Source organism: Pundamilia nyererei, unplaced genomic scaffold, assembly GCF_000239375.1.
Source record: "Pundamilia nyererei isolate P.nyererei 1_Seehausen unplaced genomic scaffold, PunNye1.0 scaffold00183, whole genome shotgun sequence".
Classification (NCBI taxonomy): domain Eukaryota; kingdom Metazoa; phylum Chordata; class Actinopteri; order Cichliformes; family Cichlidae; genus Pundamilia; species Pundamilia nyererei.
The window spans coordinates 863,230-888,813 of record NW_005187584.1 but is presented as its reverse complement, the minus strand read 5'-3'; the positions used below and the strand labels follow the sequence as shown (position 1 = coordinate 888,813).

Sequence of the window (25,584 nt, the reverse complement as noted above, 5' to 3'; positions counted from 1 at the left end):
TTCCTCTTGCTGGGTGCCAGAGCTCGAGTGCGAGCGAGCTCCAGTTCCTGCTGGCCTACCCACTGTGCTGCTCCTATGGCGGACTCTCCTCTTAACAACTCCTGGCCATCCTTCTCCAGACTCTGGATGAAGAGATGGTCCTTCAAGAGAGGTAACCTGGTTTTACACTGACTTCATGTTTCAGCCATCGTGGGTATGTTGGGTGGATGGGGGGAGGTGACCCAGCATGGGCTGCAGACTGGATGTGACCCAGAGATGTGCGTTATACCTGCTGGCTACTGCTGCTGCTATTTTAATGTTCTCCTGGCTTCCTTTGGCCATTCTCACACCGTTGTTGTTTACCAGTTTGACCTGGTTGGGGTTTGTGGTCGGAGACAGTTAGTGCAGCAGATGAGACGTTGGTGCAAAGTTCAGTGAGTCATTTCTCACTCTGTGCAGTGTCACCATGCACCTTTCAAATTTGAGCATAAATCTATTACTGAATTTGTGTGTCCACTGGTGGAGCTGCACCGTGCGTGGACAGTTCAGGCTGTGAAGCTTTGCGTGGGACTTGGTGTGGCACTGGTCTTGTTGCCTTCTGTCCTTTTAGAGAAAGCGTGACTAACAGCTAGTTTCCTGCTTTCTGCGCTTTCGTGGTTTAATGTAATGCTTAGCGCACACGAGCAGCGTGGAACGTTTCCACTTTGCTTTCGTCCAAAGTACCCGGGCTGCTCAGCTCTGTGAAAACAGCCGTCGAGCGCATTTGTGATCAAAGAGGCTCTGCAGCCTGACAGTTGTTTTTTGATGTTTGCTTCAACCTCAGATCTCACAGCTTCTGCCTTCACCTCCAGCCCGTCACGCAAACACAGAGACACAGCAGCCCACACTTTGTGTGATTCAAGCACCAGTGACAGTTACTAAATGGTCACCACAACCTTAATGTGAGCTCTGTGTCTCAGACAGACAGGAGCTGTAAGTTTTATTAAATGAGTTGTAGTTTTATTTCCTGTGGTTTGTGTCACTGGGTGATGATGTATCGCCACACTGTGTAAGAAGGCATCAAGATCACAAAATCAACTGACACAATCACATGAGTTCCTCTTGTGATTAGCTTTGCAGACAAACGAACGGCAGACTTTGTGGCAAACACGTGCGATCGTTTCCTCCTCGTCACACCGGCTGCAGCGCTGATGCACAGCTTCTGGTTTCTTTTTCCTTTTAATTAGCGGTTGCAATCATTCAGCAGCTCAGCGCAGTTCATGAGACTTAACTCACCATTACAGCAGCTGAACAATAAACACCTCTTTAGAGATGGAGTGAAAATGTGTGTTTAGAAAGTAAAGCGAGGCTCGATGCTGAGCAAATCACAGATGCAAAGCCGTTCATGTTGGTGTTGTTCATTACAGCCACTAGTTTTAGTACGTGGAGCCAAACTGCGAAGAAAACAGCTGACAGTGACAAACGCGCTCACCTGAGGACGCACACGGGCGTTTCGTCTCTGTGTCATGTCGGGGGCGATCTGAGAGGCCGACCATAAAAGGCCACAGTGGCGCTGCAAGGCAGCATTAAGCAACCGCAGCAGCGCCTGTACTGGCTGTCTTAAGTTTACTCAACACGAGCGGGATCGGGACGCAAACAAATTCTCCTTCCAGTGAGGACACTGCCACCGCTGCAGCCTCGGCCTGTGATTTAGTAATATAGAAAACGGGATCTACAGCGCGTCTGTCTGTGTGTTTATATGACAGCAGCCCTGGCTGCGCCGCTGAAGCCGGGAGTGGATGCTGCTGGTTTACAGCAGGACACGATGTCTGCGTTTCATCATAGCGTTCAGCCACTGCCGAGGTCTCAAAAGTGATTCTGAGAGAGGGAAAAACACACATCGTGTGTGTGTGTGTGTGTGTGTGTGTGTGTGTGTGTGTGTGTGTGTCTCTCGCTCTGATGGTTAATGGTGATTTAGGAGGGTTCGTTTTTTTCTGAGTCTAACTGAGCTCAAGATGTCTTTTGGAAGACTCATCAAATCAACACAACACTAAAGAGGAGACAGGTATGATGATAAATAGAAATGAATAAAACTTTTCATTGCAAACAACCCTTCACCAGCGCACAGTAACCAGGATATAACTCAAGTAGGAATAGAAAAAATAAAATAATAATTTTATTTATAGGCACCGTTCTTATAAGCAATCAAAGACCAAAATCACGCATGCAGTTAGAGTCATGCGTAAAATAATAGTTGGTAAACGTAATAAAAAGTCAACAATAACAAAATAGGCAAGCTTTGTGTCTTATATATATCTATATATAGATTTATATACACACACACACACACACACACACACACACACACACACACACATCCCAGGTGTCATGGTAACTGGTAAATGGACTGGTTCTGCTCTACCCGAGCGCACTAACAGGCCTCATTCATCCATTCACACCCATTCATTCATACAGGCACAGTTTTCTATGCTTTAGTGTTTTTATCTGACATTCACACAACCAATGGATCCGTTTGGGGTTCGTATCCTGGACATGTGGCGTGCAGACTGGAGCAGCAGGGATCAAACTACCAACCTTTAGCCGATTATTTGATGACCGTCTGCGTGATCGAGTTATGTAATGTTTGTCTTTCAGGTTTTAAGCTTCCGTCATTTAAGTTGATCTTTTTTTTAAATATTAATATTTGTGTTAAGAGACTCGCTGGTGCAATCAGCAGCTAAAAAGCCGGACATCTTCTACAGGATCTGGCAAGTATTCAAGAAATGTATCTCTTAGACGGAAAAGCAACAACTGCTGTTCGTGAGGGTTTTCTGCTCTTGCATATATGATGTTGGGGTGTTTTATTTCTACACCAGAAGTGACTGGACTTGTATGACCATCTGAACGAAGTACAAACAGACACATCAGCTGCATCTCAGCCTGTATTAGCACTGAAAAACATACTGATTGGCTCTGATGTGCCCGTTTTGTGATAAGAGAGGCCCACCGAGAGTGGGCTGAGCAGCAAAACAGCAGGAGTTACTCCCACACTGAGCTGAAATCAAACATAAAAAACATGTCAATAAAATCTGTCTTAACTTTTTTGGTTTTAGAGGCTCTGGTAAAATCCTCCGGAGCGCTCTCTGCTCAACTCGAGCTCAAACTCTGGAGGCTACATGCAGTAATACTCCTCATGGCGACGGGCTGCCGAAGCACAGCTGTAGCACCGAGCTGTTTGTTGCCATGTCTTTGAAATTTTTACTTATCGCTGCATTATTGAGGGGAAATTCCAGTGTTTATATCTGCACCTTCTTTTTAACTACATGCATCATATCCTCCTTTTCCCTCCTACTGAGTTTACACACATATTACACATATATCATTGGGAAAAGCCCATTTTTACATTGAATGAGGAAAACAGAATAAACCGTGTGGCTGGAGCCCCACCAGTGGACGTGACGCCGTGAAACTCTGACATGTTTGCTCTTATCGGGTCTCAGTAATAAAATGACACTTTTAGCTCCAGAATAAGATCCAGAAATTCCACGTTTGCCTCTTCTGTGTCTGTTCCCCTCACGTCACCTGAGCGCACTGGTATATTATATGATTTATTGCAGGCAAGCTGCTTCTGGGGCTGCTGAAAGCTCAGCAAGGGAATAATCGCCAGCCTCCCAGAAATGACATGGAGACTAATGTTGGCTCACTGAGCAGTTGCCAGTGGTGACGGCGGTTTGTGGCATCATGTGAATCGAGGAATCTGTTTATGCAATGGAAATGCAAAGGAGCTTTCAGCGAGGGGCTGGAGCAGGGCTGCCGACGGGGCCTTTCTTCCATTATTCACTGCAACTGTTCAAATGCATTCCACAGGTGTTAGACAGCTGATGACGTCTGCCTTTTCTCCTCGTGTCGGTTGTAAATTTGTGTTTATCGAGACTAATAAATGCCAAATGATTTGTTTTTAGCATCAGAGAGCAAGCCCTGCAGTCAGCCCTGTGAGCCTCCCAGTGCTCATCTCAGCGTCCAGCCTACCAGTGCAAAAGGATCTTCCTCCTCATTATCTCCTGCTTCTGTCACTGAGGACGTCTCCTTTGGGTGGACCAGTGATGACCAGGTGAAGCTGAACACTGAGCGTTACTATTATTTTAGGTTCTCAACAAATGCAATGAAATTTACCAAAATAATAGTGATCCGAGGTCCGTTATGGACAAATGAATTCTTCCCTTTTGTCTGACTTGACCTTTAGCAGCAGGTGCCGGTCAGCTTCAGCTTTAACTCGTTCAAAGAATATCTGAACGCTAACATTTTACACACCAGGCTCCCAAAGTGTGTCAGGACTTCTATTCACGTCTGCTGTGTTTGTCTTTGCGCTCTGTCCAGGATGCGTGTTCGGTGGTGAGCGACTATGACTGCCCCTGCATCGAGGAGAGCAGCAGTGTGGAGGACTTGCAGAGCATCAGCCCCTCTCTCAGGGACTCTGAGTACTTAAAAGATCTGCGGGGAGGTACGCCGACCTCGCAGACAACTGCATCCACAGTGACCGCAGCCGCGGAGAGCGTCGACCTCCAGGAGCCTCTAAACACAAACAGTCCAGCCCTAAACCGACCTGCACACTCTTTTCTGAACACGCACTCCCCACACTTAAATGCCCCGTTCCCGTCCTGCGAACAGCCTCCAGAGGAACTTCCTCACAACCTTGTGGTCACTCAGCTCAGTCCTAAGTTGTTACCAGGTGGGTTCACTGATTGCGAGGACTCTCTCTGTGGAGGCTCTGCAGTAGGGCGGAGCTCGCCAAGTAATTTGATCGGATTGTCGGGATCGATGGAAACGGCATCGACAGCGGCGATGGAGGGAGCAAAGGACCAGTGCTCAATGGATTTTGATGGAGAGCCAGACCTGGACAGCTTTCCTATTCTAATCAGATCCATGTCTACATCTCGGAGGCACAGCTGGGGTGTCCCTCTGTCCCCCATCAACCTGGGGAGGAGGTAAGACGCAGAAACATTTCAGAGGAAGCGTCTCCTGTTACAGTCCAAATCTACTTGACTCATAAGTCGTATAATAAAGTTTCTACATAGAGAAACGTCTTGCTTCAGTATTACTCAGCACAGTTGTCACGCTGAAAAACAAAAACACTTTTCTGCCTGTGTTATTTCAGTGAGCTGAACGTTTCCTGTGGTTGGTCTTTCACAGCTTTTTAAATAATGACGGTGAAGCTTCTTTGAGCTGTGAAAATGAAACGTGCACAAAAATACTGACAAAACAGAAAATACACACAAGTCATAGACTCCCTCTGTCTCCCACATGTGTGTGTGTGTGCACATGCTTGTATATGTAAATCTATTTGCTTTGTGTTTGCTTGCCGTGCTGCCAGACTCAGTCTCGACACCAAGGCCATAGACAGTGACGGAGAGAGAGATGATGATGATGACGAGGAGCGACAGAATAGTCTTTTCCAGTCCACCTACAGCTGCTCGCCGTGTCCTGAGGAGGACTCCGGCAGTCCTGATGGCTTCAGCCTGAGGGTAAGCTGCCCAAAGATCGGGGTCACTGTGGTGGTAATAACTCAAAAGTGGCATCGAGGAACTTTTTTTTTAAAGTAATCTCACAACAAACCAAAAGCAACAATGTCATTTAGTTCCCTCTGAAGACGTCACAGACGTGCAGCTCTGCGCTGAACTCGAGCTCAGTGATTTCCTCAAACTGCAGGATGCTGTTCATCTTTCAGAACAAGCAGGTGCATTTCTGTGACACTGCAATGAATGAACACATCAACCAGTGAGCTTCTAATAGTTTTTGGAAAAGACTGGAAGTCCCAGAGGACTTTTGGTCTGGGACATATGGACGATAGGAAAGCTGTAGGTGACCACAGCTTGGATATTTGATACTAAACAACAAATTAACTGAACCACAAAGAACTTTCTGACCACATTGACCAAAATAACTGAATGTAAATTGCTGTCTGCATAAGAAATCTATCGTATACAGTAAGTGTGTGTGTGCTGCTTGCTGAGGAGTGGATACACGTGCGTTTATTCTTCTTCTGTCAGGACCACGGTGAGCCCGGCAGGCAGCTATACTCCCGCTCAGAGATCCTTGCTACAGACGATTGCTCCCGTGCTGCACACATTTCTCGTGTTGTACAGACATCCAAACGAGCTGCCAGGGCAGCAGGAGGTGGGCCGGCGGCTTTAACGCCTGTAGAACAAATCTAAGTTCAGGTTTTATCACCTGAAGGCATCTTTCCTCATAACTGAGCAGTTTATCTTTTTCACCTGTAGCTGAGGAATTTGACCCGGAAGAAAACCTGCATTCTACTGAAGGACAGACGCATATGTGAGTACACGTCATTTACATCAACATAGCTGCTCGTTCTCACCGTGTTCGAGAAGCTGTTTCTGTCGAGTGCAAGTTTAAAGATGTTTGAAAGAAGGAAGTAGTTTGATTACATTAGGAAACACGTCTTCTAAACTATGTTGGATTGTATTATTGCAGTTTTTGACTCCTTTAGTGCAGCAGTGCAAATCCTGCTCTGTAGCTTTAAATGGTGAGCTGCAGCTCTCTCACTCCCACATAGCAGAGGGGCTTTCCCCACTCTCTGCTGACATTTCTGCTCCATGTCATATGTCAGCAACCTTCTCCTCCCACAGTTCCCTCTCCCAGCTCCTTAGATGGCCCCTTTGTGTCTGTGTGTGTGAGGGGGAGGGTTATTTTATATGTACCCGGGCGGTGTGTGGACACAGCACACGGGGGAGGATTCTTCTCAAAATCAGCACCCAGCTCCTAGAATTGTTCTCCTCCACTTAGTCTCAGTGTCTTGTTTGTCTCAGGGTGATGGTACAGAAAGTTCTGCAGGAGCTAAAGAAGTACCACGGGTAAGTAAACAGGAGAGGGAGGTCTGCGTGCTTTCACTGCTGTAGCGGCGTCCCAGTCTATAAAGCACCAGCAGAGCCAGACTGTAGAGCGTGCGTGTGCACACACTGCACTGTAAGTGCAAGCATGTTTTTGCCATGTTTTGCATGTTGACATTGTGCAGTGACACGGCTGTTATCACTGGGAAAACACTCACCGAGTCTAAACCACACTCTTTGTTTTTGTACAGTTTAAAGACTCGAGCCACGACAAACACGTTTCTCACATTTGGAGATTTTTGAATCCAGCCTTTCATTGTCATTGTTGTCATTGACAGAGAGAAGCAGAGAAGCAGCAGATCAGACGCCAAAGATTCAGGAAGTGTCACTTGGTACGAGTTCCTCTCTAACGAGTAAGTACGGCCCTCACCGTTGTTCCCCTGTGACTGAAGCTCATCGTCTCACATTTGGGATGTTTGTGATCTCAGCGAGTCCTGGGAGGAGTTTTATTAGCCGTCGGTGACGGGATACAAAACTGAAAGCAGTGAAAGACAAAGTGCTGATACAGTGCAGGCTGCTCTTGGTTCTGCAATAATGTGGTTTGTTTTTATAGAAACCATCAGAAAACTGTTACTAATCAACAATGTCCCCTGTTTGCCAGGATGAATTTCTGATGTGTGCTTCAGGGGAAGTTTTATGGGTTTTTATTCCCTTACTATGTAAAGCTCCCTGAGATGACCTGATGCTGCACAACAAAAGTCAATTGAAACTCAACAAAGAGTGTAATGCTTTTAAAGTCAGGGATAGCAGTGGATCATCTGCTTCCATCTCACCCTTTAAAGGCTGAAAGCAGAAGAAAAAGACGCCACAGAGATGCTGTGGTGTCTTTACACTAGCTTGTAGTTTATACTTTACTCTCTTGCTCATCTACCAGGAATGAAGAAGAGGAGGATCGTATAGAGAAGGTGGAAAGAGGCACAAAAGTAAAAAGGACTCTGAGCTCTCTCAGGAACAGGATGACCGGCTCCTTCAATAAAGACAAGGTAATCCTGTGAAGCCCCTACGACTTCATGGCGAAATATAAATGTACCTTTTGCACTGAAGTGCGTGGCACGTTTGGCCTAATGATTGCATTTTAAAGCAGATTGCAATCTCTATCCGAATTGTATGTCCTGCCTCAGCCATGAGATGTCATGTTTATTATGTCTGAAGAACACAACATGTGCATGAAAAAACCAATCTGCCTCTTTCCTTGTTCCTCTGCAGGGTAAGAACCGCGAAAAAGAGCCTCAGAAAGACAAGGTGAAGGACAAGGACAGGGAGCCCAAAGAGAAAATGTGTGGCATTCACAGCAATGGGCATCATTTGGTGCCAGGTTCCTTCTCCAGTTGTGCCACGTGCTCGTTGTGCAGCAAGGCGCTGCAGAAAAAGCATGGCCTGCAGTGCACGAGTGAGTAACACCACAGCCACAGGTGTACACGCACCCACGCTTCTTCTCAGTCGGACACATATGTGCACAGGTGCTGCGCTCATGCACAAGCTCGCATCTATTTATACTGCATGCACACTCACTCGCCCACTTAGTGGCGCACTCATGCACACAGGTAAACAAACCACACACACATGCACATACAACACGAAGAGCTTGTGCTCACTAAACACCCGTTCAGCCTCCTTACACTGACATCTTTGTCAAAGCACATACATGGAATCAGACAGCAGCTTTCACCACCCGTCACAGGGACTGTGGCTCCTCTTTGGGGCTGTTGAAGACATTTTGCCGTTCCCTTCCCTTGTTAGATGTTAAGATGACACAGCCTGCCCCTTTCCCGCCTCATCATTACTTTACCTCATCAGGTCACACACCTCGGTGAACTTGTTTGGACAAATTCTTGCAGATGTTTCGGTGAAGCTGCAGCTCGCCTTAGATTTGTTTTTCTAGTTTGCAACATATTTCAGATTTCTGCTGTCTTGTACGTGTTGAATGAGCTCGAAGTGGAAAAGCTGAGCCTCGCTTTGTCTCAAGGTAACCAAAGCTTCATGAATCCATTGGTCTGTTACTCTTAAGCCAATCAAGGGCAGCGTACAGTCAGAATAATGTTACCGAATGTGTCTTTGCACATTTGGAAGATTATAAATAACTGCAACAGCTTCTGATGAACTACTTGTACGGTGCATGGAAGAAGTTTCCCAGTGAAACTCTTTAATAATGGCAGTCGTGTTAGTGGACGTAGACGAGAGTTAAGAACCTTTAGTCTGTATTATTCACATCTGACCATAACGTGTCTGACAACTTTACTCAAGTAAAACTAGTTTGCGTGTCAAATGTTTGGCTTCATGTCAGTAAAATGATAAAAAGTCTCTTCTCTTGATAAAGACGATGGCAGCACAGGTTTCAAAACTGCATCTGACCAAACCACAGCGCCACGTTTGGAGAAAATCAAACGCAGCATACCAGCACAACAACCTCACATCAACTGTTGGGCACGGTGGTGGGCGGGGCAATGCTTTCAGCTCGTTTTGCAGCCCCGGGACTGGACACCTTGCACTCACTGAGTCCACTGTGCACTTCTTAGTATACAAAAGTATTCTAGAGGCAAATGTGAGATTGTCTGTCTGACCAAACCTGGGTCACGCAATAGGACAATGATCCCAAGCACAGCAGCAAATGTTACAGCAGAATGACTGAAAAAGAAAAGAATCGACGTGTTTCGATGGCACCGTCAAGTCAGGTCAGTTACATTTAATTAGTTTAACTTATACAGCAGCAAATCACAACAACAGCCGCAGGGCTCTTTATACTGGAAGGCGAAGACCCTACAGTAATACAGATGACCTCTTTGAGCAAGCACTTGGCGACAGTGGGAAGGAAGAACTCCATTTAAACAGGAAGAAATCTCGTTCAGGACTCTAGGAGGGGCAGTGACAGGAATGCTGTGGGCGGACCTTAAGAGCATAAACAAATGTCCACAAACCTAAAGCGATGCAGTTAAAATGGATGGTTCTAGACACACTCTCAGTATTGATGTTACATCTATGTTTATACAGGTTTGTTAAAGTGACAGTTTTCAACTCCTACTGGGTATTTCCTTTCCATCACCGTGACTGATGCTGGCAGTGTGGACTTTTGTCACATGTGTTGACATTATTGTAAACCAGAGGCCGTCTTCTCATAAGCCATGTGGTCTGGCTGTTGAGAATTTCACATCAACAAATAAAGTTTCCAGTAACAAGGAAACAGAAGTGTTCTCAATGTCATCACCATTTCTCTTTGCTTTCACTGGCACATGTGGATGGGAGCACTGGGGGCATTTAGTCATTCTGTGCTATTGCTTCATTATTTCATGACTATAACCCAATATTTCCTTTCTCCCTCTATTCTGTGGCAGACAAAGGCCATAATACGTCCAGGATATTTATACACCGTGCGGTCTGGCGGTCAGGATGTAATATATGGTTGTTTCTTATTGTTTGCTTATTAAACAGAGCTGCTCTGGTATCCTTCAGCGAGGCTCGGCGTGCCACACATTCAGTGTCTTCCTCTTTGGACTGCCTCTTTTTTGACATCTTCGTCTTTCAGCTGCTCCCCTTAAGGGTGGATCATCTGCCTCCATCTCACCCTGTCCCTAGCATCATCACAACGACCCACTACATACCACTACATCCACGAATCCCCTCTTTTGTCCTCCTTAATTTTCTTCCTCCCTTCAACATCCTTTGCCCAGCATATCCACATCTAATCTTGTACATCCTGGTCACTCCCAGTGAAAGTCTGAGCATCTTCAACCATACACTGTCGTCTTGTAAACCTTCTCTTTCATTTTGCTGCTATCCTTCTGCCGCAAATCATCCCTAATACTCGCGGATGAAGCAGGCTCTCATCCACCTGCTCCCCGGTCTCACTACAGATCACATTGTTGCCTGTAGATATCATAGTCCACAGAGCCTCCATCACTGTGTCAAAGAAGAAGGAAGGGTCTTAGCAGATTGCTGGTGTAATCCTATCCTCACCTTGAACCTGCCTGTAAACCTGCTGTACACCCTGCACCACCCTCACATCCTTCTTCACGCAGTACCACAGTTCCTCTCTTGCTTTCATAGATCCACAGAAACCACAGTGCAGTTCTTTTTGACTTTCTCTACACTTCTCCATCAGCACTCTCAAAGCAAACATGTCTCTAGTGTAAAGTAAAGTAAAGTGTGCGTGTTAGTCCCCATAGGGAAATAGTTTACTTTCTCGGCATGAGGACACTGCTGTTCACTTATCGTCACCTCTCAACAACTCTTTCCCATATCTTCACGGTATGACTCATCAGCTGTATCCCTCTATAGCTGCCTCAGCTCTGTACATCACCCTTGTTCCTGAAAATCAGTACCAGTACACTTTTCCTCTGATGCTCGGGCTCTTTCACTCTCCGAGATTGTGTTAAACAATCTGGATAAAACAATAATAATAATAATAATAATAATGCATCTGTTACATTTCTCCATCCATCAATCATCATCGCTGCTGCTGCTGAATGAAGTCACAAACCCTAGATGCTCATGTGTTGTTGTTCCGCGGACACAGGCGTGAGAAAACAAGTGAGTGTCCCTTTAATTTGAACTCAGCCCTGTGGGGATTCAGCCTGTGGAATGCGTCGTTTGTATGCCAGAGATTGTTCCCAGTGGAGACACAAACTGGACAAAACCGAGTATGTGGGATACTTGTTGCTGATCTCACTGGCCGGTGTGTTTTATTTAACTCACGGACAGACTACAATTCCCTTCGGATGCAGCTGATTCAGGCAAATCCGAGTCTTCTTGGGCGGTAAGAAGCGGCTACTGTAGCGATGGTCTCAAGCGGGATCAGGTGGATAACTCCCGTTGTTTCCCTCTGTGGACTTTTCAGTCATTCCTGTCGTTAGCTAAGCCAGCTAAGAGCTAATCAAAGCCAACTAGGAGCTTTTTTCTTTTCCCTCCAGTGTTGACTCGGTGTGATAATAAGGGCAAGACTCATTTACTTCCCCGAGAGTTTAATTTATACTTAGCTGGCCCAAATTAGCTCCCAGCTATTCTCAGCGTAGTGCTGGCTACTTATTAGCCTCGCAGCGCTTAGCGTGCTAGCTCGCGAACAACCTCTCCTTCTCGAAACACAAGGTTAGCTGAAAGCTTGTGTCTTTGTGGCGTAAACAAACCCACAACGCCACGAAACTCGTCTGTTTGTTGAACTTTACGTGGGTTTTTCGGTGACTTTGCTCTGCTGCCGGTTGTAGACTTTGCACGAAGCTCAACAGGTGATTGCTAGCGTTAGCTTCCAAGATAACTTGGTGTGCCTGAAGTCTAATTTACTGGCGTTTCCTCTCCTGTAACGTGTTTCAAACGGAGCGTGTATTCACGTTTACAGCAGTAATGTTAGAGCAGTGTTGACCGAGGCTGTCTCCACCTCGTTTCCATCAGCCTCCTTTATTTGTCTTTGCTCCCTCCTCTTAGCTGACTGAGACCCAGGCAGCTTTTATTCCTTAAATGTATATTCTTCAGTGTATTAAATGAGATGCTTCCCATTCCTCAGCCGGGCAGGTGATGCCCCTCTGCCAGAGCTTTGCTGGCATCAGGCGATAGGAATGCCCCAGGCTGAGGGGTGACCATTCAGCCTGTCACCTCACTCTTCAGCCTTTCTGTTCTGACTGGGTCACATGGTGCTAATTGTGCTTGGCAGGTCTACCAGTGCATAACAGCCCACTCCACTGACTCTGGGTCTCACCCATGTCTGCCTGTTAGCACAACACTTCTTTATGCATCACTGCCTTTCCTTCAAGCATGCCCGGCTCTCTGAATGTTTGCATTTTACACGATTGAAGGTTTGGCTCGCACACTAGTATTCTCCTCCTGTGGACCATTGTTGTCTACTTTTATACTGGTAACCTTTGGCCTAATTAATCAGGAAATGGGGGGGGGGAGCACCATTACCAAGAAAAAGTAGAATGGTTTGGACCATTATTTCCAGGAGTGAGAACCAGATTAATCTAATAGTTCAAACCCAAGCAAGGTCAAGTGTACGACAATGAAGGCATGGTTGTTGTGCTAATTTATGTTGTGCATTAGATTATTGGTGGTCTTCTTTTGGTGGAGATGTTTCACTTCACTTTGTAAACTGCGCCGCTTCCCTCCCGTTTCATTAGATGATGTCATTGGGTTGTCTGGCCTCTTTGGACTTTGTCACTAGTGTTTTTGGGGATTAAGAGTAACTTCTTTCTTTTTCTTTTTTTGCATGCATGATTGCACAGGAAGCTTTGTGCTAGAATGTTTTTTTTAAAGTGACCTGTTTTCCTCTTTACCTTTAGTCGATCAGCTATTTGTGGTAATACGGTTGATTGGGGTCACACATGCTTTTCACATGGTTCAAAACGATAAGCAGCCTACTTATTGAACTTTACCGTCAAGTTAATTTCCTCTCATATTGTGACACTGCACTTTCCAAGTTATTCTGTGGAAGGGTGATATGTTTACCTTCTATTGTAGCTTACATGCTCTCTCTGTGTTTTCTCTCGGTTTCCTATCTAGTTGATGGGCATGCATTTAGCTGCTGTGGATATCCATATCCATGGTTTAATAGCTGTTTGTGTCAGCTCTGCAGTGGACCGGGGATTTGTCCTCGGAGTACCCCGTCTCACCCTGGGTCAACCGGGAGAGACTCCTACCCCGTGCAAGCCTTGTTGAACAAGCTTTTAAGAGAATTCATACATGGGTGGAAGTTATCTGCCTGAGAGGACATGCTTGAAAATGCTTTTCATTCACATAAATCGAACGATGTTCACATACAAAGGGCTCTGGTTCTCTAAGTCATGGGAACCAAACGGACTGCCTTAGTGACTTTGAATGCCATGTGTAGGATTCTGGTCATAACAGAGCCACTGGATCCACTCACAGCAAGCGTCTATAGTCAGTGTTTTTTGTTTAAGTCGTCATTAGTCTGTAAGTGAACAGTGGATGTGACCTAAAATGAGCTCTTGTGGCCCTTGACAGCAATTGCAGTGCTAGCCTCTATGGTTTAAAGCCTATACTTAGAGCTGTGACAGGGTTATTGCTTTCACATGAATTAACACAACAGCTTCCTGTGTTTTTGCACTTTGTCTTTGCTATGAGTTATATATATTTTCTACAAACCAGGCTGCACCTTCAATCTGCATCTATCATATAGTAAGGAATAAAGTAAAGACATTTGTGTGTGTGAAGCAGGATCGCAACGAGAGCTTAAGATTGACAGAAATGCACAGCTGCTTGAATCTGAGCCACCCGAGCACCATCAGGTAGCCAGGCGTTCTGAAATTCTTTCTAAATAGATTCAAAGCCAGCATCGGCAAACTCACAGCTGCTTTAGGATCTAAAATGTGCATCCTTTGTTATTGCATGTTGTAAAACCACCTGCGACGGAAACTGCAGTTTCACAACCTGACAGCGTTTCTGGGCCGCGTGTGAAAACAGTGTTTACATGATGTGATGTGTGAAATAATGCTTTCCTGGAAGAAACCCCTGTTCTTCTGTTGACCTCTGCCAAATCCAATGCCGGGCATGTGAGATAACACATTTTCTCTAGAAGTAGAGTAGCAGCACAGCTTTTTTTTCTTCTTCTAATTTTCTATCAGTTACAGCAGAGAGCAAAGTATCATTTTCACTTCTAGTTCACTGTGACTCACTGAAGTGTGCACTCTGTACCACAAGAAGACTTGTTGTGCGATGGGGTGTCAGCAGATGTTGGGTGTGGTCGTGGTTTTGTTAGGGAGCCGAGTGTCCCGTGGATCAGCGACTGACATCAGTAACTGTAACTTCTGACATTTCTCAACAGTATCAGTCGTCCAGCTGATGATACGAGATCCCGTCCTCTCGGGCTGTGGATATGACCAAAACCTCATCTCCCGATATCAGACATCTATCGTCCGATAACCATATAAATCACAAAAATGTAATATTTTCTGTAAATTCTGTGAATCTCGGGCAGCTCGACTTGCGTGAAGTGTTTCCAGCTGCGCGTCGTGTAGCTGGAGTTTTAACCGATGCTGAAACTTTACATTTTTAGACATAAGTTGTAACGGCGCCGTTTTCTTTGTGAGTATTTATTACACGGCGTGCTGCGGGGAGAAGCCTGTTCTAACGTTTGAGTCTAAGGTTTATTTTTTAGCACCTGGCGGCTCTTTTTTGCTTCTCATCCGTAAATAATCTGCTCTTTCACGTGATTCAGTTTATTTTGAAAAGTCTCAACAGGATCTTGAGCTTTATTGTGAAAGGTTTATGTGGAACATAAACAAGCGGATACGCGATGGCGTTACCGTCGTTGTTGCTAATGACAACGCATAAAAACAGGCGCTTGTCCGTCCGTAGTGTGGTTATATTAAATATAAGAGAAAGAGAGAAGTTTAATAAATTAATATAAACACTACAGTGACATCAGAACCATGAACAAATATTGCCGTAAACAGTTTATTTTGCAACACCACGAAACAAACGACAGCGTAAAATGAAACGACAGACGTTTTTATATCGTCATCAGATATACATGGTTATATCGACCAGCCCTACTCTCCTCACCTGAGCTCTGCTTACTTTGATCTCTGTCACCACCCGTGTGTTCAGCATGACTGGTGCACAGTGTGCTATTGTTAACAAGCTGCAATGATAAGCTCGGTGATATCAGTGAGCAGAAAACCTACTGTTCTTGCTTATCTAAGGTTAATCTTTTACTTCTATTGACTGATAATATTGCAATGACATTGATTTTTTTAAACCCCACACAGATATACTTAATTATTAATCCCGTCTGCTTCTCAGTACCTTTCCAAGAGAGGAACTGCCGTACTGCATAAGGAAGTGTGGGACGGTGACACAGCGGTGAGCTGTGTGGTAGGAGTCGGTGGGCTTTGTGTTTGCAGTGTTGATGGACAGGCTGACAGATCAGTGGACTGTTCGCAGATGACATTGTGCTCTGTAGTGAGAGTAAGGAGCAGGTGGACGAGAGCTCTGGAAGAAAGAGGAGTGAGCCTTGCCCGTGGGGCCGGTTGTCTTCATTAAACAATGAATTTGAGCTCGTCTGTGGAACAGCCAGATTAGCAAGAAGATTACATTTTATTTTCTTTTTCATCTTTTAGTTGAATCAGGATGAAAAGTTGGAAATTTCTAGTTTCTTCTGAAGTTCCTTCTCGTCCAGCCTTTAGCTGCTAAACAAAGTCTAAAAGGGGAAAATGGGCTTAGATTCAACGCAAAGTGCTTCTAGTTGCTATTCACAATTTAAGTATATATCTGCTGAATACAGCTCAAAGAGAGGCACAGCGGTGCTGGTTCAGATTATTCAGAAGCCAGTTTCTGTTTTCTTTTCCTTCAGCTGAGCCAGCAATTGTTCATTTATTGTGAGAGCGAGCGAGCAGCAGACACAGAGAAAAAAGCTAAGAGGCAAAAAGCTGCATGCAGAGCGTTTTCACACACAAACGTCTCACTGCTTCATGCTTTTTCTGGGTAAGAAGATACAGACTTATCATTTGTCTCCATTGTAGCGGCTGTATTGTGGTACCAGCATTCAGAAGGGAGGGGTAAGGACTAGAAACTTTTAGCATTTAGTGGAAGTTGCTGGTACGGCTCACGCCAGCGTCACCTTTGTCAGCCAGCTACAAAGCCTGATTTCAAACACTCGCCACGCTGCCTGCGTCGGTGTAAAGGAGGCAGCGCTGACAATGAAGCTTTAGGACATAAACATCATCAGTGAACGAGTTATTGTGCGACGTCACACTTTCTCTTGTGATGCACTGACTCGACGCAGTCAGCTGAAATTTGTTTTTCACCAGTCACAGCGTAGATAAGGTTTTACGGCTTCAGTCTGCGTACGCAACCATGTACTTGTCCGTCTTGTTTGTATTATCGTGGTTTTACCTGGAAGGGCTGGAAACACGCTTTGCATGCTGAAGCATGACTAATTTGTTTGGCTAGCCTTGTCCTCCAGAAAAGGCTTCGGGCGTTTACAGTATGTGTTGTACTGCACGCTGCCAGGTTGCAAGATCTCAGTAATCGCGTACGCGATAGAGGAGAACTTTTCTCACCCCCGGTTTATTTTTCCATAACAGCTTTTATCTGTGTAATTAGCAGAGAGGTATATACAGCCATGTCATCTAAACATGCAGCAGCAGCAGCTTTGGGTTTAATAAAGACCGAAACATAAACCTGTTACTGAGAAAAAGGAAGCTGCTGGTCCGACTGCGCTCTGACTCTGTGTCTTTATGGGGAAACAAACAGAAGCCACAGCCACTGTTGCACCAGTCCCACCAGTTTTACTTTACAAATACATGCCTGAAAACAAACATTGTGATTTGTTTGCATGAGCTGAAAGTGCTGTCCTTCAGCTTTCTGTTTCTTTGCCTTGTCTGAATCACAGCTTTGTACTTGTGATGGCGTCGCCTTCAGGAGCTGCTCAAATGTTGTTCTTTTTCATTTCAAACATGCATCATTGCCAAAACGTTGTGGTCTTGTATAAACCTGCTCCTGCAAAGACTAATGATACACTGACTGTAAGTTTCTGCCCTGGTGTTTTTCAGATTGCGCTGTGAACGTTCACAAGAGCTGCAAGTCTCTGCTGGGGGAGTGCACCAGCAGCAAGAATAAGGTAAACACTCGAAACACGGCGAGCAGCCACGATTAGGCCACGCTGGGTTTGATTGCGCTCTACAGGCCTGGACTTTAATGTGATGTTGCACGAAGGAGTTGCATATCACTTCCTGTGTCCTCTTCTGTGGTTCGATTACATTAGTGCTTCTGTGCAACGCTGGCAGTGATGACACGTAGAAACCTTCAGACGGGATTTATTTTGTCAAGCATGAGAAATCTGGAGGAATGTTTATGTTAAAATGACTTTTGGGTTGATGATGAAACGAGAATTTGCTGTTTGACCGTGACGGCAGGATTCAGTGTTCACTGTGACAGTGAAGTGGGCGTAAACAGAAGTGTCGATGATGATGCTGCCTTCTTGTAATTTCCACATTCAATACGAGGGCTGTCGAAACATTTTGCAACAACCGCGCCCATGACTCCCAAACATACACCGTCTCTTATGCATCTGCACAATATGAGCTCACTGGAGCATCAAGAGGACTAAGGTTGTCCTAGTCTACAAGTCATACTTCTTAAAAATTATTTTTGGGGATTTTTAGCGTTAATTGATTTGATGGAGCGCTGATCAGAAAGCAATTCAATGTTATTTATATAGCGCCAAATCACAACACAAGTCGCCTCAAGGCGCTTCATAGATACAGAGAAAAACCCAACAATCACATGACCCCCTATGAGCAGCACTTTGGCGACAGTGGGAAGGAAAAACTCCCTTTTAACAGGAAGAAACCTCCGGCAGAACCAGGCTCAGGGAGGGGCGGGGCCATCTGCTGTGATTGGTTGGGGTGAGAGAAGGAAGACAGGATAAAGACATGCTGTGGAAGAGAGACAGAGGTTAATAACAGATATGATTCAGTGCAGAGAGGTCTGTTAATACATAGTGAGTGAGAAAGGAAAAACTCAATGCATCATGGGAATCCCCGGCAGCCTACGTCTATTGCAGCATAACTAAGGGAGGATTCAGGGTCACCTGGTCCAGCCCTAACTATATGCTTTAGCAAAAAGGAAAGTTTGAAGCCTAATCTTGAAAGTAGAGAGAGTGCATGAAGGGACAGTGACGTGCACGCAGTGACTTGTGTGGACACGTTTCTGGGTTTTAAGCACACAATGTGCTGGACATCTTATTTTAAAGGGCTGTAATGTCCAATTATATCAGGAAGTGGAACAAATAATCTCATTTGTTTTTCATTTGTTATTTTTTTTAAACAAACTAAAGTGAAATATAACTCAGACTTTATAAATTCCAGTGTTGTACGTTTTCTGACATTATTTCCTCTTTTTTGTCTCATTCAAAAATGTAAGAGTAAGACAGAAGACTGAGAACAAAATAGGAATCGTAAAAGAAATTAAGGTGGTGCATGAAGCTACTTCATCCCCTCACAGACGCGTGAATCCACTTCTGTCGGGGCGCTTTTCCCGGCTCATTTGCAGCTCGACTTCTCTGATCTTGTGAATCTGCCTGATATGAACTTGTTAATAAAGACTAACTGTGTGCAATGTTGTATAATTTTATAATCTGACTCTGTTGATAAAAGCACGAGAAACTGGCCTTAAAAATGTCGTCTTTCTTTATTTTCTCCACGCAGAGAGATACGCTACCGAAGCCTAGCTCATCAGGATCTCCTAACCTCGGTGAGTAGAGCGCTGATGTGCGGATGTGGTGCTCGCCGATCCCACTGACACAGTATCAGTGTAACTATGGGGGTTCATCGATGGCTCAGAAGGTGGCTTTATATGTCTAATTAGAAAGCTGGTTGCCACACCAGAGGATTAAAAACATGAACCCTCAACACATCTGATGGCGGACTTGTCCTATTTCTTTCTGGTGTGTGTGTTTGTGTGTCTGTGGGTCTGCTTCTCTGTGGTGTGTGCGCCTACACACTGAGCATAGGAGGGGGAGATTGGCCTCCAACAGCCGGTAGGCGAAGGTGATGATTAGCCACCGTTGAGAACAGTCAGATTTACTTCTGGTTTACCTTTTGTCCAAACTCTGATTTTGAAATGTTGTTTATGTACCGACTTCGTGTAAAGACAGAGCTGCTGTACTAATACTGCTATGAAGTGTTGCACAAGTGTCACCTGTGCATTCTGACCTCATTCATGGCCACAGGGCGTCATTGTTGAACAAAAGCGTTTAGAAAGCAAATGAAAGACTGGGTGAAGCTGCACGTTTTAGTCTTTTTAAAGTCGTTCCTCAAAAGCAAGTGTTAAATCTGAGCAATGGTGCTCTGAGTACAGCTGAGGGGGCTAATCAGCCGGTGGTATACTGCTTAGCAGGATGAATATATAAGTGGTTTTGGTCTTTTCATGGGCTTTGCTGACTATGATACAAATGCATTTGCTTTTATTCATCCTAGGAAAACTCACTCATCGCTAATTGTAACATGCAGCAGGTCCGGTTGCATGCGAGCGAACCCACGGGGGACGTGAGCGGCGGCGGCAGCAGCTTAAGTTAATCTCCTGTAGCAGTTGTTAGTCTCTTGTGAACAGCTGGGGGCCTGTCACCCACACCTGGTTTCTTGCCTCCAGCCAATCAGTAGCTTGTGCAGGGGGTCAGGAAGATCAGCAAGAGAGGGAGGAATTGAGGAGGCGTGAAGGATCAGAAAGTGCCAGAAACATCAAAGGGTGTGCGTCTTTCTAGAAGTTACTTCTACTGAGGAGCTCGGGCTTGAAGGGTCTCGTGGGCTGCGTATAAAAGCGGGGTTGGCGCTGCTCTCGGCTCATTGTTTACACTGGTGACCTCGCTCAGTTTGCGTTATTGCACTTCTCCTTGAGTCACTCATCCGATTTGAAGACCTTTGCAATGGAGCTGGTGGTTGCTAAAAGATCTTTCCAAACAAAGGGACCCTTCAAAGCGTCCTCCGCCTCCTCGTGGGGTCTGTCTGGACGTGTGGGGATGCGAATGTTGATGCACCGCGACATGATCACCTGCAGATTCTTCCGATCCCTGCCGCGATCCTGGCTGAGAAAGCACTGGGGTCGGCTCGGGCAGGACACGAAGAGCTCCTCCTCCGCTCCACTTCGCCGGTCATCTTCTCCTTTCTCTCTGTCCTCTCCTCGTTTGTCCTCATGTTCCTCTTCTGTGTCCTCTAATTGCATCCGATCACCTGTCTCTCGTCTTTCTTTCCCAGCGCTAAAAGACCGGGACAGAGAGTGGGATCAGGCAGGCCCGGCCGCATCTCAGGCCCTGGATGGCCATCGAGGTTCGTTCAGTGGCCCAGGCATGACCATTAGTGCGTTGGGATCTAGCGCTTCGCAAACCGCCCTCGCCACCAGCACTTCCACGGCTGCTACCTCCAGCATTGGCCACAACCTTCATTACAACAATAGTTCAGCGTGAGTATGGACTTCATCCACTTCTCCCCTGAAAAACCTTTTTTTTTCTTTCAAAAACTTTCTCACTCGTTTCCTTTTCAAGAGATTTTCTTTGTTTTTTGAGTTGAAAGATTCACAGAGCAGTCTTTCTCTGAAACGTATATTGCTGCACTGTCGATGTTTGCAGGCTCTGCTGTATGTAAATGTCTCATATTTTTAGATTCTCGTCTCTTTAGCTCAAACGATATTTTGCCGTTGCCACCGTAAGATGTTTTTATAGTCGACACTTAAAGGCAGGCTGTCTCTTCTAATATGACGCCCTGTGAAGCTGAGTGTAGACGGCTTGCAGCTGCCTGCTTTTCTGCTGCATGGCTCGGTAACGGGGGGGGGCAGTGAAAGAGAGATGGGCCACAGTAGGTGGAGAAGAAGAAATCAGGAAAGATTTTCTCTACTTTCTTTGATTTATTTGCTACTTTGGGTCTTTAAACGCACGTGTTGGCTGCTAGCAGCATCACGTTGTTTCCATTTCACCATGTATGCCACCTTGGACCTGTGGTTGTCTTCCCTCAGATCCCTCCCTGGGGAGATGGATGAGACGGACACTCCCCGCTCCAAACGCTACAATGAAGACGCGATTTCCCTCGCTCCTTCGACCACCGAGTCCATCATTGTAGAAGGTGAGCAGCTGAGTGACTGAAATGTGGCTTGAACTGGAATTACTGGAATAACAGTTCCAGTCTCAGTTGGTATCAGTGGGAAATTGTTGACCAGCTTTTCTCAGACTGAGTCTTCTGAGGGCTGCCTGCTCGAGCGACAGCTCACCTTCAGGGCTTTGTGTGTCCTGCTGGTTTGACTTGTGTGTCCAGGAGTGACCTCGACCTGTATTCTAGGCTGGAGACTCTATGGGCCTATTTATGAAAGGGCTTCTGCCGATACCCGTTTTATTCCACGCTTTAACAATGTATGACAGGGCAGGATGGTTGTTTTCCCTCACAGTTGTGTTATCAATATGGAGGATGATCACCTATATTATCTCTGATATTAAGAACATCACAGCATGCACTGTGCTCATGGATAACTGATGAAAGGGGCGGAGATCATATGTTGTTGAGGAGGAGTCACACTTTGTTATCGGCCCTTTGAGGAAAGCGACCTTGATGATAACGTGCGACGCGGGTTCGGCATTGCTGGAAGCGACTGTAGCGTGTCTGAACTAGTGTTGCTCTGCAGAGGCGAGCAAGTTTCCTGTAGTGAGACACAAAGTTGCTACAGATCGTTTAAAAGATGAAAACAAGGCCGCGCGTCGTCTCGGCCGAGCTGATGATTTTATAAACTGTCTCATTTAGGCGACGGGAAATCCTTTAGTTCAGAAGGATGAGCTGTTAAACAGGGACCCTGCACAATAACGGTCATTTAAGAATCGTCATTATTTATAAAATTCTGCACATGTTGAGGTGTCATCATGCAATATTCAGAAGTCCTTTTCAAAATAATTATAACCAACAAAGCAGAGCAGGTGTGATGCCTCTGCTGCTCTCCTCAGATGCTCACTATGCAGCTGTGCGGGCTGATCTGGAGTCTGATGCTCAGGATTTGGAGGCAGACTCGTGGAGTTCGGCGGTTGATCAGCAGTATCTCAAAAAGCACACTAAAGAAACGGCGAAGAGACAAGACGTGATATACGGTAAGTGTGATTTCATTGTTCCTGTACGTGTCCGGCCAGTGAGGCTCCTGTCGCGCGGATCAGATAGATAGAAACATATATGTGTATATATTTAAAAAAAATTTACACATAACATATAATGTAATTGCAAGGAGGTATTTCTGTAGTCTATTGATACTAGATAGTGGAAAAGGGGTGGGATTAAATAAGCTTCTTCCTGCTCCTTTTTGAACATGGACGTTATTTGGAGTTGTGGTTGCTCGTTTTCCTTTTGTTTTGCTTTGTTCATTTGTCTCTTTTAATTCTATTTTTTTTATACTTTTTCAACATGTTCAAAATAAAGATTCAATCAATCAATCAATCAATCAGTGGGTGCAGACAGCGCTTTGAAAGGCACACTGACTGGGCCGTGCACTTTAAGTGTAACACAGTTGGAATCGCACATTTAATTCGGCGAGAGCTGTAAATGAAGCTTAATGTGTAAATGTGTGTGTTTAAAAGCCTAAATGTAACGGAGTGTGTAGATGAGGGGAAAACCAGGAGCTTTACGCAACATCCAGCACCTCAGTGCACGACACACACACACGTGCATTACAGAACATGCGTGTCGTCCTGTAGAGCTGATGCAGACAGAGATGCATCATGTGAGGACTCTGAAGATCATGCTGCGCGTCTACGTCCGGGAGTTGAAGGAGAACCTCCAGATGGACGCAGGAAGGCTGGACTGTCTGTTTCCCCGCTTGGAAAACCTCCTCGACCTTCACACAAACTTCCTGTCTCGTCTCAAAGAGCGGCGGCGAGAAAGCCTGGTCCCGCCCAGCGACAGGAACTACACCATCAACAAACTGGCAGACGTCCTGATCGCACAGGTATGGAGGAGACGCACGCACGCTGATGCCCACCATCGGCGACAGAGCTGACGTTCGTTCTTTGTCCAGTTCTCAGGTGAAATCGGAGAGAAGATGAAGGACAGCTATGGAGATTTCTGCAGTCACCACCCTGAAGCTGTCAGCTACTACAAAGATCAGCTGCAAAACAACAAAAAGTTCCAAAACATCATCCGAGTACGACGCCGACACAGAATTAGCTGCATCATATCACATTAAAGAGGCGTTGGTTACCGTGCAGCGTCAAATCAAATGTTTCTGCTTTTGTTCTTGCAGAAAATCAGTCACCTGTCTATTGTGCGGCGGCTCGGAGTGACTGAGTGTATTTTATTGGTGACACAGCGGATTACAAAGTACCCGGTGCTAGTCGAGCGCATTCTTCACAACACTGAAGGTATTTCTGCTCAGTAGATCACAGTTACTGCCCAGAACGACTTCGCTGTGTTTAATCATTCCTTCCTCGTTCCTAGCTGGTACGGACGAGCATGTGGATTTGAGTCGGGCGCTGGGTCTGATCAAAGACACCATCGTACGGGTGGACACGTTGGTTAATCTCCACGAGAAGAGCTCCAGGCTCAGAGAAATACACCTCAGGATGGAGCCGAAGGCACAGGGGAAATTCAAAGACGGTCGTGTCTTTCGGAGGGAGGACCTCGCGCCGGGCCGGAGACGGCTGCTTCATGAGGGCACAGTCAGCTGGAGAGCTGCTTCAGGCAGACTCAAAGGTTATCACATAATAAAACTATGACTCCTCTGCTGTCTGTGCACATGTTCTGGTTCTATAAATCCATAAGCTGTCATTTCTGTTGCTCTTCCTTTAGATATTCTTGCCGTGCTGCTGTCAGATGTGTTGCTTTTGCTGCAAGAAAAAGATCAGAAATATGTATTTGCTGCAGTGGTGAGTACGTCGGTATCTATGAAAATAAAAGGGCATCAAAGAGAAATGTGCTCGGTGTGTTTTGGAAAGAAGGAGCAGAATTCTGCTGTGACGGGCGACAGGTTTGTAAACTCATCGGTTCAGCTCTCATTCTCGTTTCCGCCCCCTCCTCTCTTTTGTTCTTCTGGTCCTCCCAGGATAACAAGCCGTCAGTTATCTCTCTCCAGAAGCTCATAGTCAGGGAGGTTGCCCACGAGGAGAAAGCCATGTTTCTCATCTGTGCCTCTTCCAATGAGCCGGAGATGTATGAGATCCACACCGCCTCGAAGGAGGACCGAAACTCATGGATGACGCAAATACGACAAGCTGCAGAGAGGTAGCTGCAGCAACACACAAACACGCATCTGTTTATCACTCGGGCTAATCCAAAGAAAGTGTTCACACACCTCAATCAAAGCCAGGATCCTTTCCTCATCTGGCTCCTGTCTTCTCCCCCGTTAGCTGCCCTCACACTGAGGAAAGGCTGTTCAGTGAGGAAGAAGAGGCGCGAGCTTCCAGGTTTAAAGAATTTCGAGGTAACTAGAGGCCACAAGGTGGTGCTCGTGTGTTGTCTTACCCTTCAACTATCTAGAAGTCTAGAATATTAAAGCTTGTCCAGGAATGAGTCTTCTGTGTGATGCTTCCCAACTGTAGAACGGCTAAGCCAGAAGGATGCAGTGATCACGCAGGCGCTGACCGAGAAGCTTCAGCTGTTTGCGGACATGGCCGAGTCTGTGGCAGGGCTGGAAGACGCAGCGTCGCGCTCCAGACTTCTGCTTCGAGGAGACTTCTCAGACCTCCAGCAGGGGGAGGTCCTGCTCAAAGGAGCTATCACTGAGGGTAGGACCAGGCCGCATGACAATACGTGCATCTACGTTTCAAAGGGAATTAAATGACGTTCACACACACGTGTTCTCTTCTCTCGCTGCTGCATAAATTAGTAGGTTGTAATATTATTGATTTGTTTTGGCTTCAGTGGAGAACCTTCAGAACCTGCTGCAGTCTGGAGTGAGGGAGGGGCCTCCTGCACCCGCCAGGTGGGAGGAAGGAAGCGGCTCTGGGGTTCTGCCCAGGCGAGCCGACACCTTTGGGGGCTACGACAGCAGCCCCGCCATCTTCAACAAGAGTGAGTCCAGCACAGCGCGAGCCGCAAAGAAGTCTGTTTGACGTCACACATACAGGACAGATAAATACACATGAATAAATACATCTGTGGGGGCAGTTTACACACACATCTGGTTGTATGTGTGAAGTTTCTCCTAGATTATGACCGTTTGCCGGTCAGTTTCTTTCCCCCCCAAGCGTTTGTGATTTGTTAGTGTGTGTGTGTGTGTGTGTGTGTGTGTGTGTGTGTGTGTGTGTGTGTGTGTG

The 25,584-nt window shown here is 45.9% G+C and overlaps 1 protein-coding gene across 1 annotated transcript in view; it reads left to right on the top strand.

The window, feature by feature from the left end:
- Positions 1 to 25,584, top strand: part of arhgef18b (rho/rac guanine nucleotide exchange factor (GEF) 18b) — a 35,472-nt gene continuing 9,888 nt past the window's right edge. Inside the window, exons 1-23 of the mRNA XM_013914275.1 lie at positions 1 to 151; positions 3,921 to 4,069; positions 4,336 to 4,943; positions 5,330 to 5,480; positions 6,006 to 6,132; positions 6,237 to 6,291; positions 7,145 to 7,219; positions 7,741 to 7,849; positions 8,073 to 8,256; positions 17,363 to 17,430; positions 19,019 to 19,064; positions 20,564 to 20,768; positions 21,318 to 21,424; positions 22,291 to 22,431; positions 23,029 to 23,279; positions 23,349 to 23,474; positions 23,574 to 23,691; positions 23,768 to 24,022; positions 24,119 to 24,195; positions 24,372 to 24,550; positions 24,676 to 24,749; positions 24,868 to 25,053; positions 25,190 to 25,370. Of these exons, the coding sequence (XP_013769729.1) occupies positions 76 to 151; positions 3,921 to 4,069; positions 4,336 to 4,943; positions 5,330 to 5,480; positions 6,006 to 6,132; positions 6,237 to 6,291; positions 7,145 to 7,219; positions 7,741 to 7,849; positions 8,073 to 8,256; positions 17,363 to 17,430; positions 19,019 to 19,064; positions 20,564 to 20,768; positions 21,318 to 21,424; positions 22,291 to 22,431; positions 23,029 to 23,279; positions 23,349 to 23,474; positions 23,574 to 23,691; positions 23,768 to 24,022; positions 24,119 to 24,195; positions 24,372 to 24,550; positions 24,676 to 24,749; positions 24,868 to 25,053; positions 25,190 to 25,370 (3,548 nt within the window). The 5' untranslated portion in view covers positions 1 to 75. The remainder of the gene's footprint in view (positions 152 to 3,920; positions 4,070 to 4,335; positions 4,944 to 5,329; positions 5,481 to 6,005; positions 6,133 to 6,236; positions 6,292 to 7,144; positions 7,220 to 7,740; positions 7,850 to 8,072; positions 8,257 to 17,362; positions 17,431 to 19,018; positions 19,065 to 20,563; positions 20,769 to 21,317; positions 21,425 to 22,290; positions 22,432 to 23,028; positions 23,280 to 23,348; positions 23,475 to 23,573; positions 23,692 to 23,767; positions 24,023 to 24,118; positions 24,196 to 24,371; positions 24,551 to 24,675; positions 24,750 to 24,867; positions 25,054 to 25,189; positions 25,371 to 25,584) is intronic.